Source organism: Sabethes cyaneus, chromosome 2, assembly GCF_943734655.1.
Source record: "Sabethes cyaneus chromosome 2, idSabCyanKW18_F2, whole genome shotgun sequence".
Lineage (NCBI taxonomy): Eukaryota > Metazoa > Arthropoda > Insecta > Diptera > Culicidae > Sabethes > Sabethes cyaneus.
The window spans coordinates 205,599,856-205,613,810 of NC_071354.1; the positions used below are offsets into that span (position 1 = coordinate 205,599,856).

At 37.4% G+C, this 13,955-nt stretch overlaps 1 protein-coding gene across 1 annotated transcript; it reads right to left on the bottom strand.

Annotated features, from left to right (window-relative positions):
* Nucleotides 1–2: 2 nt before the first annotated feature.
* Nucleotides 3–10,074, bottom strand: LOC128734127 (cuticle protein CP14.6-like). The gene is made up of 2 exons (XM_053828152.1): nucleotides 9,929–10,074; nucleotides 3–517 (listed from the first exon to the last, which is right to left on the bottom strand). The coding sequence occupies exons 1-2, from the start codon at nucleotides 9,941–9,943 to the stop codon at nucleotides 98–100; spliced, it is 435 nt and encodes a 144-aa protein (XP_053684127.1). The 5' UTR covers nucleotides 9,944–10,074; the 3' UTR covers nucleotides 3–97.
* Nucleotides 10,075–13,955: the final 3,881 nt, after the last annotated feature.

Below are 13,955 nucleotides of genomic sequence, written 5' to 3' on the forward strand. Positions count from 1 at the left end.
GCAACAATGTGTTCTTCAATACAATCGAGCCCTAAAATTGCAGAGCTCGCGGCAGATAATTAAAACTAAAACTATCCTAACAAACTAGACGCCCTCATCACGCTGAACTATGCGTAGCTTTCAACCTCGCTATTGCCGCATCCAGGGCAGCCAGATCGAAGTCCTCGTTGTTGGTTGCCCGCAAGTCTTCCAACATTTCGATCACGTAGTCCGGTGCCGGCGGCTCCAGCGGCAGATGGGCTCCCTTCGGTTGGAATCCCCTCTCGTCGGCTACGTAGCTAACCTGGTACTCCTTGCCGTCCGGACCGAGGTAGGAGAACTCGCCGTTTGCATTGATGCCGTCACTGCTACGCTGCATCGCTTTGATCCCGTTGCTGGTTTCGTAATTGAAAGCGTAGCTGCCGTCACCGTTGAGGATCAAATCCTGGCTGAGAACGGTTGCGTCTGCGTCGGCACCGTCCGGTGATCGTTCTATCCGAGCGGCTGAAATTGCTCCAACTATCAGCAGGACGAAGAACTGCACCGAGAACGAAGGTTTTAATTTGGTTAATTTTTTTGTTTTGTTTTTTTCAAACAGTGAAATTAGCTATTGGTGTAAAGTGGAAGTGAATTAGCTAGATTTTAAAATCATGTAGTTAGACACAAGCCTTGGGTGTTACAACCGTCTCGATTCTACAAACCGATTTTGATCAGAAACCGTAGTTCTGATTTCTGATCAGAATTAGTGTGATCGAAAGATTATTTTTTAAACACAAATTTAAAAAGCAGCCCAGTGAATACGTCAAACATTTTTTTAGGTTGCTATCACATAGGTAATCAACCTCTGCGGCAAGGTTCAAGTAGATATCTTTGTTTATTTCGTTTATATTGGGCGATAAACATATGATGCCCGCATCTATCACATTTCGGTGCTATAGTTTAGTGACAGTTGTCACGTGACTATGATGAGCTATATAGGGGGTAATCTATTCTGATAAATAAATATGAAGTGGATAATTTATTGCTTTATCAGAGGTATTGTTGTTACTAATTTTCTGAGACCCATATGTTTCTTCCGGGAAATAATAGATTCCGATATGTCTCATCGTTTATTGTCAATGCAAACTGTCTGCTCCAAATATTATTGTGCTAAGAATTTGAAAAGATATTTGTTTCAGTATTAATAAATTTCACATATAAACAGAGGGTTAACCATTTGCCAAACAAAGCATTGATGCTATCTTTCGCTTTTCGAAACTTGAACTTACTAATATGAACCAGCCCACGGCTGAAAGAGTCATAAATAAGGAGGAAAAACGGCGCACAAAAACAAGGATAGGCCTGCACTGTAGAAATTTTCATAATGTAAGACACAAACCAGTTTTTTCTCATTTAAAAATTTCTCTTTTCTTGCCATCTCCCACTCAGCCACTTGTAATCCAATCTTTTTTCGAAAATTCGTGGTACATATAATGGAAAAAGAACAAAGCTTTTATATCTGTCCTTTGTCTCTCAGCCACTTATATATCTATTATCGACGCGGAAATTCACAAGAACACTAGAGATATAGCGCCTCTTTTGCTTATTTGAACCGCCCCATCATCTCAAGGACACTTCGCTAACTCGGTCAAGTATGCCAAGTTTGATGATGAACCGTCCAGGCGTTCCAAAGTTATGGTATACAAACACATTGATTTTTCATTAGAATACTTTGCTATCATATTCAAGAACTTTACGACGAAGGAAGTAATCTACACCGGACTGAAAGCGTAGTCTAGGAGAATTAAGCTTAAAATAAATACATCGAAGATGAAATCCATGAAAGCAAGATAGGCTCCCGCGGATGATAGTCGTTGAGTCGTGTATTCTGTCCCATCTACAAAAAGGGCGACCGGCTAGATTGCTGTAATTACCGCGGCATCATGTTAGTCAACGCCGCATCAAGGTGCTCTCCTAGATTTTGTTGCGTCGTCTATCCCCAATAGCAAGAGGATTCGTAAGGCAGTATCAAGCTAGCTCTATGGGGGCTCGTGCTGCTACGGTTCAAATTTTTACTCCGACAAATCCTCCAGTTATGTCGAGAGTAAAACGTGCCCATGCTTCATATTGTCGTGGATTTCAGAGCAGCATATGATACAGTTGAACGAGTACGGTTTTCCGGACATACTGACGCGGCTGATAAAAGCTACTGTGGAGCGAGTTATGTGCTACGTGCGCGTTTCGGTCGAGTCCTTTCGAATCGAGCAGAGGGTTGTGGCAAGGGGATGGACTGTCCTGTAGGGTATTCAATATCGCTATTGAAGGTGTGATCCGGCGAGTGGATATCGAAATTAGAGGAACAATCTTTAGCAAGAGTAGCCAACACTTAGCCTTCGCAGACGACCTCGACACCATTACTAGAAACCTTAGGATAGTAGAGGCGATCTACACCAGATTTAAAACGGAGGACAGCGTTACAAATTAATGCGTCAAAAACCAAGTATATGGTAGGAAGAGGCTCCAGAGAAAGCAATGTTTGCCTCGCACGGACAGTGACTATTGACGACGATGAACTGGAAGTGGTTGATGAGTTCGTATATTTGGGATTTCTGGTCACCACCGACAATAATACAAGTAAGGAGATCCAACGACGCATTCAAGCTGGAAATCGAGCCCACTTTTCCCTCTGTAAGACGCTTCGATCTAGAAGCATACGCCGCCGTACAAAGTGACGATGTACAAAGCGTTAATCAGCCGGTAGTCCTCTACGGACTTGAGACAGTAACTTTGCTTACGGAAGGCATACGTGCACTAGTCGTATTTGAACGAAAGATGTTGCGGACTATTTTTGGTAGAATACAAACGGAAAGCGAAAAATGGCGGAGGCGCATGAATCACATGCTACAGGCGCTGCTTAGAGAGATCCCCATCGTACACCTGGCGAAATTTGGGAGAACCCCACCGGCACCATGAATGGAGGGGCCCAACGTGCTAGATGGCTCGATCAGGTTGAAGCCGACTTACGTGTGTCGAGACGCGCAACGAACTGGCGACGTAGGTAGTAAGTAAATGACTAATGGGGAAAGATGGTATCGGAGCAGAGATTATTCAAATGGGACCAGAAAAGATGGCCTCTAGTCCACCGGCTAATAATTAGAATTTGGGACACAGAACAGTTACCGGGGAAATGGAAAGATGGGGTTATCAACCCGATCTACGAGAAGGGCGATACGTTGGATTGCGATCACCGTTGTCAATGCCGCCTACAAAGTGCTGACCCAAATAATTTTTCCCAGGGTATCACCAATTGCAAAAATATTTGTGAAATTTTGTCAATTCGGCTTAGTTGAAGGACGGTCAACAAGGGATCAACTATTTACACTGCGCCTCCAAAAACGCCTGAATACAGCATTCCCACGCGTCATTTGTTCGTTGACGTTGAAGCTACATATGATACTATCGACTGAAAAGAGCTATGGACCGACTTTCCCAAGAAGCTCATCAAACTGGTTCAATCTACAATGAATGGTGCACAGTGTTGTGTTCGGATTTCGGCTGGATTGTCAAGTTCCTTCGAATCACACAGAGGGCTTTGTCATGGGAAAGGCCTCATGTCTACTGATCAACATAGCGCTACAAGAGGGTGTTATGAATCGAGCGCATATTAACACGCGGTACCCGCTCTTCAACAAATCTGGTCAATTCGTCCTCTTTCTGGTGACTTGGACCTTATCCGCAGATTATCTGTTGCAGTGGCACAATAATACGCTAGGATAAATAGCTAAAAGAAAGTATATGTTGGCCGGCGGAACCGAGGCCGATGGACGCCGTTTGGGGAACAGTGTAACGGTCGACGTCGACGAGTTTGAGGTAGTTGATGAATTTGTCTATCTTGGCACACTGCTAAAGGCGGACATTTGCACCAGCTGTGAGATTCGGAGACGTATTATTAACGGAGATCGTGCTTACTACGGGTTTTACAAGCAAATGCGATCGAACAGACTAAGTTCTTGTTCAAGGTGTACCCTGTATGAGAACTTCTTATTAAGAGGTTTATTAGGCTCTACAGGCATGAAACGTAAACAATGCTCGAGGAGCACTTGCGAGTGCTCGTAACGAAAGGCTAGTATTAAGAACGATCTTCGACGGCGTACACTAGAATGGAGTATGAAGGCAAAGGATGAACCATGAACTCGTACAGCTCTATGGCGAATCCAGTTTTCAACAGGTTACTAAATCTGAACGGATACGATGAGCATTGAATGTTGCTTCAAATCCGCTAGGAACAAAACGACCAGTGGTGCAGCGAGCAAGATGGTTAGACCAGATGCGTGACGATATTTTTCACAGGATTTTCTTCAAAGGGTTATGTCTGTTTGTCTGTTCACGGTGTTCAAAATACCGTTATTAAAAAATAAAATAGACCATTTAAACGGAAAATGCCAGTTGGTTTGTATTGCCATCCTACACCTCTGAGCCAATTTTTAAAAAAATCGATCGACGATTTTTTGAGTTACGCCCTTTTGAAGTTTTAAAGGGCAGATTGCTCATATAAAGTAAATAAAAATCTTCAATGACACTTCCAAAATGAACGTAAATCACAGCCGGTATTGACTTTTTATGCAACATATGCTCATTGCCGACCATTTTAAAGGTTTTACGCTGTATTGGGATTAACCGGAAATGTTCCGGATTAAGTTATTGCTGTGGAAAATGGCCAGTATCGAACATGAGCAAATACTTATCATGCGACACCGCAAATTACGCCAGAATTTTAAAACTAGATCACTGACAGTCAGATCAACTACCTAGCACTACGTTGGTTATATCTGGACAAGTTCGGGGGTCTTCCGGGAACACCCAGACGAGTGGCCAATTTCGTCCATAAACAAAAGCTTATCGTGCGGCACCTTAAATCACACTAGAATTCAATAACTAGATCAATTGAAGCCAAATCTGCTATCTAGGGTCAGGTTTGCTCATATCTGGACATATTTGGGGGGGCTCCGGAAACCCCTAGGAAATGACCAATTTCGAACATGAACAAAAACTCATCATACGACACCTTAAATCACACTAAAACTTTTAAAATAGATTCAAGTAAGCCAAATTGAGTACCAAGCACTACAATGGCCAATTCCAAACATGTCTTTATTATCAAAAATTACCACATTGTGTTATTGACTTCCCAGGGGTTCCCGGAGTCCCTCGAATATGTCCAGATATGACCAAATCTGATCCTAGATAGCAGATTTGGCTTCCATTGATCTAGTTATTGAATTCTAGTGTGATTTAATGTATCGCATAAGTTTTTGCTCATGAACGAAATTGGCCACTCGTCTGGGTGTTCCCGGAAGTCCCTGGAACTTGTCCAGATATAACCAACGTAGTGCTAAATAGTTGATCTGACTGTCAGTAATCTAGTTTTTAAATTCTGGCGTAATTTGCGGTGTCGCATGATAAGTATTTATTCATTTTCGATACTGACTATTTTCCACAGCAATAGCTTAATCCGGAACATTTCCGGTTAGTCCCAATGCAGCGTAAAGCTCCTAAAATGGTCGGCAATGGTCATATGTTGCATAAAAATCAATACCGGCTGTGATTTACGTTCATTTTGGAAGTGTCATTGAAGATTTTTATTTACTTTATATGAGCAATCTGCCCTATAAAACTTCAAAAGGGCGTAACTCAAAAATACGTCGATCGATTTTTTCAAAAATTGGCTCAGAGGTGTAGGACGGCAATACAAACAAACTGGCATTTTCCGTTTAAATGGCCTATTTTATTTTTTAATAACGGTATTTTGAACACCATGCTGTTGTTTAATTGTTTAATTGCTCGTTATCGGCTAGCGACCTTAAAGAACAGGTGAAGGTGTGCTTCTTGACAAACGGTTTTTTTTCTAGATTTCCGAGAAAAATTACTTGCATTCTCGTGAGAAAATACGATTGTACAACATTTTCCTGAAAATTATTTCCCAGAACATTATGCATTTTCCAAAATTTTACTGACAACTAGGGGCGATCCTTAGTTGAGTCCAAACGAGCGATAGTGCGTAAGGACAGCATATATCCAATAACGAAGTATGCCGAAGGCTGCGAATGTTTTCTGTGACACACAATCAAAAATTTTCAACTGCAACAGTTAAATAAAATAAAAATAAATTGCCACTTTGCGACTGCTTGACTGATTTTTGAAAACTAATATTTTAACTTTTAACATTATTTCCAATGAACTTTTATTCGAAAACTATAACGCAATAGCCCAATCTTCATGATCCAAAAAAGATTTTTTAATATAGAAGAAATTATACTAACGGACCAAAGAAGGTCAAAGTTATCTCTGTTCACCAAGAAAAAAGATAGCCAAATCCTCCGTTTGACAGCAAGTTTGCGAATTTCCGCATACTCAGTCAAAGTAACCAATCTTCAATTAATTCCGCACGAGCAGCAACTGTTTTGTGGGTAACACTGTGGGACAACTGGTTTTGTTTTGTAATGCTAAATGTTAAGATAGGTATATGTTACGTCGAAAGTCTCTTTGAGGTTTTAATTTTTTTTGCTTTTCAATTTGTAGTCTTCTGTGGTTTTCAGCCGTTTGTCCTTCAGCTTTTCAGGTTTCAGGACGAACATAATGCTGTTCTGTGAAAGTAATGACACATTTTGAAAAACATATTTCTGCGGGAGGCGGCATTCGAGAAACTAGTTTTCGGAAGGCTAATGCTCTTCATAAACTGTATTTTGGGAATCTATAGTACTATCGAGGAAACTAACTTTCGAATTCAGTACATTCGGGGACCCAGTACTTTCTAAAAGCATTTTTCAGAAAATCTTCTTTTAGGAACAAAAACTGTTTTCGTCACAGCGGGCCTTTCGGAAAAAGTATAATCATACGCAGATTTCTACTTTGAAAAAACTTGGAAGTGAGTTTTTTTGCGATTTATTAGTTCATGAATTTTACTCGTAGAAATCAGTATAGGGTAGTTGATCCAATAGTTGTGGTAGTACCAATGGTTGCGCTACTATTCATTATCAATGCATATTTTCGTCACCGTAGCATTTTAGATAAAACAATTACATTTATTATATAAAACAGGTTTTTAGAAGTATTGGTAGTTAGACTACACCATTTAAAATTAAAGCATTATTTGCTAAAATGCCAATTTTTCAAAATCTAACGTTGGAGTTGTGGCAGTTGGAGCGCACAACTATAGGCGCTCATCTATAGTTTTGCTACGATGTTTTTTCACTTAGCAACCTAGCAATGTATATGGAATAACACAATTAAAGGAACATCAAACTTAATTAAGGAAACATTAGCGCAACTGTTGGTACAATATAATTGAATCGGAAAATTCATTTTTTCTTTATAAAGCTTCTCGTACAACGAAAGCAATTGTCTTGCCTCGTGACAAATATCTTGTATTTGATAAATTTATATCCCACAAGCATTAATTGAAGCATATACCTCAATAACAAGCCAAATGAAGTTATATTGTGCTTAGTGGCGCAACTAATGGATCATCTACCCTACCTAAACAATTTTCGGGAAAATGATACATTCGGAAATTTTTTATGGGGGAATTGTAACATTCGGGAAATACTTTTCTGGCCAGTGATGCATTCGGGGAATTTATACATTAGAAGAAATTTCATTCGGTAAAATAATCTTCGGGGAATTGGTACATTCGGGGAAATGTTATACAACCTAAATTATTTATTTTACAGTAATTGGTTCAAGAGGCAAGATTTTTTTAAATAAGCGATACTTGAGAAAATTAAATAATTTGCATTGAGGTTTTATTGGTAAATAGAAAATCTCGATTTATTTGAATATTGTTTCCGTCACTCATTGTGCACAAAACGCAATTTTTCACTTCTCGTAATAATGAGAACCGGTGCATCAGTTGGGAACGTTTTCATATGTGGCCGTTTCGAGAAATGCAGATTTTTCATGCGGTAAATGTAGACTGGTTCATGTGTTTGATTGGTAAACTCAAAACTCAAATTGACTCTGATCTTTTACTCTGTTCAGAATTGTTCTCTGAGGAACATCAGAAAAGTCCAGAATATTTGGTATGGGTAACACTCAATAAGGCATATCGTATAGATTTGCTTGACCGTGAAAAAACGTCCGTCCCTGGCGAAGAGGGATGTTGCTTCTCACTAAGGTAGTACAAGACTCCACAAAGTCAAGTTCACTGTTGAAAAATTATTACTATTGAAAACGAACTACAAGATTGAAAATGCCTCCTCCCGCACCGTATTCTACAGACCAACGATTAGTATTTGTTTTAGGCTTACATCACAGACAAACAGTTATAGCCCTCACTTTCCCATTCGTTACAGTCATTTCAAATTTATTGTTGATTGCGAATGTCTTCTTACCGTCAAAGTGACGCTTTTTAAGAGAGAAAGGAAATTCCACATGAAAAATACTTCCTTGTTCAAGAGATACTCCTGTTGTACGGTAATATTTGGGAATATCGATCATACATTTTGGAAGATAGTGTTCAGGATGGTTCTGGTGTTCAGGCAAAATGTGCCTGACGATAATTTTTGTTGATTTTTCTTCCAAGAATTATGTCTGTGCTTATAGATAAGAAATATTCACTAATTGAAAGAAAACTTTTTTCACGATTAAATTCTTCTTTAAATTTTTTTCGCGATAATGAATTTATAAGCAAAATTAATTTATGCCTTTTTGCGCTTTTTTAGTTCAAATTTGAAATTTAAACCTAAAACAAAAACCTACTGATTAAAGCTGTAAACTAAGAATGATTTCCGAATAACGACGGATTTTTCTCGTTTCGTAACTCTTAAACCAGCTTTTTTTCTGAATTACGCCATACAGCTGATTCATCTGCCGCCTTGAGTTCTTTGTACAATGCCAACTAATTGTAAGCTGAACATTCGCATAGATTTTTTTGAATTCTAAATTCTAAAATTTCTGCGTTAAACATTATTTTATAGAACTTTAGCCTAATTGTAATTTGAAATGTCCAATTTTAGAGTCATCCTTAGGTGCTTCGATCATTTTCAGATAGACAAAAAGACCATGAAATGTTCGCGTAATGGTTATGAATTTACCGGAAAATTATAAAATTAATACCCTCTAATACCCTCCCTACTAATACCCTATAACTATAAATACCTCACATTTTACTGTTCACCTCTACGAAACAAATTTTGGCAAAATTTTGTCATAAAAATTTGGCAATACTTCGTATGTTCTTATGTGTATAACTCTAAGCGATTTTTTGTTGACTAATTTTTTGTTCTATATTTTAATGGCTAAGAAGAAGTTACCATGTGCTTGAAAAATCTATTTTTTAAATGCTACTTTAAGTATAAGAATAAATAAACATCAATAAATTGGCGTGTTCAGAAAATCAGTCAATCGAAAGACGATGTATTTATTCTTACGCCATTCTTATTGAAAAACTACCGAACGATAAAGTTTAAAATATTGAACTTCAGGATTGCATCTTGGGGAATTAAATATTTTCACATCAAATTTTATAAAGAAGCTGAAGGATGTGCTCCAAATCCAATGTGCCTCAGCCTGTGACTGCTAGCTCGTATTTCCAATCATTTAGTATCAAATGTTATATTTTTAAAATGTTTTTATTCTCACATAAATAGCTATGAAGCAAATTTCACTTTTAAATCATTTCGTTCAATTTGTATTTTTCCAAAGCTTCTATTTAAGATTGTCATTCAACATGCTCGCTTCAATTGCGGTGCAAATTCACTAAAATTCGGGATTTTTTCGAAATAATAAACGTTTTTACTGGATTTTTTTTAAATTTAAAATGTCCATTTTTAGTAGCACTCTAGCTTTCACAGTAGAATAATTTAATCACACTAGTCTAACCACTCAAAATCTAAAAAACTCCACTTGTTTGCAAAAAACTTCACTTCTGTTACGAGAAGGTACCTTTACAACCGAAGAATATTAAACTCACCGTTAGTCTGTACATTTTCACAAAATTGATGTTTTCTAGCTAGGACTAGAAAGGTTCGGGCACTCGTTCAGTCACGGACTGTTGTAAACTTTCGGTTTGCTGTCCGTTTTTGGCATTTTATCTGAGCGAATCTTCTTTACGAATGATGATCCTTCCCCTGTTTTTGGGCCATGTCCAATGTGCAAATGTATCTTCTACATGGTCCCCTCCCGCTATCGGGTCGATACATACAAGATACTACAACATAGCATAGATTAATAATATCTTGTGAACCTTTGTCGTGGTCCAGTTGAAAAGGTGCAAGAAAAGACATTCAACTTCAACCTGGTTCGCTAGGTGTCTGGTTTCAAATCGCTTGCCACTATTAGCTTTGATGATATGAATTTTTTACACCACGTTTAGCATTCGGAATAGATTAGCATATTGACGGAGAAAATAAATTCCATCGCATCTATGTGTTGCAGTAGGTGGCATTTTTCCTCAGTTACTAGTTCAAGGTCAGACACGGTGCGTTTTGCCGCTTGTTATGTAAAAAGGCCACTCATCGTATCCAGAAAGTCAGATTAACTAACGGACGACGGTGCCTGAAAAATTTGTGATGCTAAAACCTTAAAGACGATCGATGATTGTATGCAATCTTTGCAGATAGCGTCATTGTTTGTCGCGGGTGTAGCAGCTTAGCAGCAGAAAATCAATTTTTTATTCCAACCATAATTCATATTTGAAGTTGGGCTAAACCTAGTGTGTTTTAAGTTCGTTTGTTCCGTTACTTTAAAACCAACGTTCAGTCTATGGATTCTGCCCAAAATAAATGACCGAAGACAAAAGTGATTTTTGGGCAACCGAGGGTCAAAGAGCTTATCATATTGAACCGCCGGTTTAAGAAGACGGGTGAAGCCGCCGTTTGTAGACGCCCATGTTAAACATAATTTCATCATTCCGCACCTAAAAGTGGTCAATCAATCGATGAAGTTCTTTTCGAAACATCTCATGTAAGGAATATTAATCAATTCCAAATAATCGATAAACTACCATCCATTCGTGTCTCGAGCTTGTCTTATTTGAATGAAACTCGTCTTCCAAACTTTTACTTTTCATGTGTTGCTCTCAACTGGAAAGGTATAATATTTTATTCATATTTTACCGGCATAGTCAGGTCACAACTAAAATGCTCTTTAGAAAATTTAGATAAAACCGACAAGCACTTTGAGTGAGCATAAAAAAATGATAAACCAAATTCAACCAGTACGGAAAATTTAGAAAAAAGTTAATTTCCAATTGAATTAAAATTGAAATCAATAAATAGAAATAATTTAATTCACTTACAGATTTCCCCATTAAAATATTATGGAAAATCGTGTTTGTTTGGCCGCCGAACAACAAAAAATGAACTGATAAATAAGAAGTAAATATTTTGAAAATTTATTATGCGATTTTGTTTTCACAAAATATTTTTCCTGCATTGCTGGGAAAATTTGCTTACATTTGCTTAGTCTACGGGGCTTGACTTTATGAGTTATGGATGTCTATTTTTTGTCGAGTTCTCTGAAAAGAAATTGTAAAATCCGTTGATTTTTTTGCCCACGTACAAAGTTTCATGTGATACTTTGACTCTTCAGCCCATTTTGCGCTAAAATTTTGCAAAATTCCCACTGATATAATCGTACCTGCGACTTTCAGCTTATTTATAATTACAAATATTCAATTATATAGTCCAAATTACCACCTTTATTAGGTAATCTTTCCGGTCTAAATGCAATGTAGTGCTATTTTAAACTTTATATGCAGTTAGTTGCCTCCCAGTTGGCTACGAGGTATGACGCTGGCCTAATAAGTCAGTCGTTGTATGTTCGAATCTCGACTGGGAGAGGCTGTCAGAGTCAATAGGATCGTAGCACTGACACCGCACTGTCCTGTATTCTATAACAGCTGCGAAGTCTGTCGTATAAAAAAGAACAGAAGTTCAAATTTCGATAACGGAATTAGCACCCAGACTTTGCTTTTTTATGTACATAGACCACTATAATGCGCCATTCTTTTCCAAACCAAAAATGCAATATGAAAAAAGGAGGTCGGAAACCTCATTTTTTGAAATTTTAATTGTTTGCAGAGTGCATCTATGCAAAAAGATATGCTTTATGCAAAAATCTCTTTTTTGATAAAAATGGTCAATAGACCTATAATTCTATAGACGGCTCAAATTCGGAAGCAAATCCGGAACGGCTCAGTTGCAACGACGTGTCAGAGCGATTGAAGAAACAACGTGAAACTTTGAACGCGTGTTTCTCAAAGCTGTCTTTTCAAGGTCGGTGAACTAAATTTCGAGAAAACGTCCTAAACCGTTCCACTTAACATTTCAACACATGCTTTCTAAGTACATTTTCTAGTAATTAATCGAAGGTTTTTCCTCACCGATTAATATTTCCAATTTTGTAGACAATTTATGAACACAATTTATGTCATTTTTTTATGTATGAGAAGCAACCATTTTGTAAAAAAAATTATTATTTTGCTTATTCCTGTGATCAAGTCCTACAAGATAATGTATTATTTTACCGATTTCTTTTTGGTTTTCTGATTTCCAATGATTCCGGTTCATAGATATCGCGCTTACCGCAAGACGCCAGTGTGTCAGCAGATCAGCTTTAGCCGCTATTTCAAATAACTATTTTACAAATAAAATATGTTAAAACCTAGTTTAAAATTGCCATAAGATGTATAGAAATATTCATTTTAAATAATTGAATGATTTTCTCTACAAAAATCTACTTTTTTCGACATCCTAACTGTTTATAACCGCTTAATCCATGGCGATTCAGACCACATACTGTAACTGAATAATCTTTTAATTTATGTTGGCGCGAATCAAAACAAATCGGAAAATGGTTGGCTTCGTTAAATTAGTTTAATCGGCTTGCCTTTTTAATGTGTCTGTGATCAACCGGAGAATGGTAGCTTTGTTCATTGGCCCAATGTTGAGCGAATCTTGACGCCACTATTTCGACCTTTAGTTCGTTATTCGTTTAACAGGCTGGAACGTAAAAAACTACATATTAAAAATCATAAAACACATTAAAAACAGCTAAGCCGCAGTGCCTAGTAGATTACCTTATTAACGATGATGTTTATTATGTTATGCTTATGTTGTTTTTAAAGATACAAAATGACAACGGATGCCAAGCAAACTAAACATACTTCAAAAGCATTGATTGTTTGCAAAAAATCTAAGAAAAATTCCAACTTTTTTAAGCCCCGTTGCAAAATAGATATTTAATTTTTAGAATGGAAGTTAAGTCAACAGTGAATGCGTAACATTAAAACCCGATGCTATTAATCAATAGCCATTGGAGCAACTGGTAATAGGTTTTTCAAATTTAGAGAAATTTTCACAACATCAAAGAAGTATACAAATGACGATAATTTCATGCAAATTAACGTATCTTATCTAAATTTTTGAAAAATGGTTTAATGAAATCATTCGGCTTTTTCATAACTAAATCTTTTATTATATGTTCAAGTTTATCATGTGACTATAATTTTACTGATCCTATTTGTTAATACCTGATTTTCCTGTTCTAAACAGGCAATTTCCTGACGTTTTCAGATGTTCCAGGTATTGAAGAACAATTGACGCAAGTTATAGCAAATAAATTTAAGTTATTTCGTTGATAGTGTTCAGCTGATCAATCAAGGTATTGATTTGGTCAGTGAACCTCACGAAATAATACAACCGATCCCTAATAATATTAGATTTGCTGATTTCCGGCCAATTACTTTTGCAGAGTTGAAAGATATTTGTTTTTCTTTAGAGAGATCGGCTGGTATCGACAATGTCAACGCAAAAGTAATACAAGAATGCTTTCATGTCATTGGACACGACTTACTGGACTTTGTTAATGAATCGTTGGAAACTGGGCACGTGCCTAAAGTTTGGAAAGAGTCACTTGTGATTCCAGTTAATGAAACGGATAAAGCCGAAGAGTACCGTCCTATTAACATATTGCACATCTTCTTCTTTCTTTAGGTG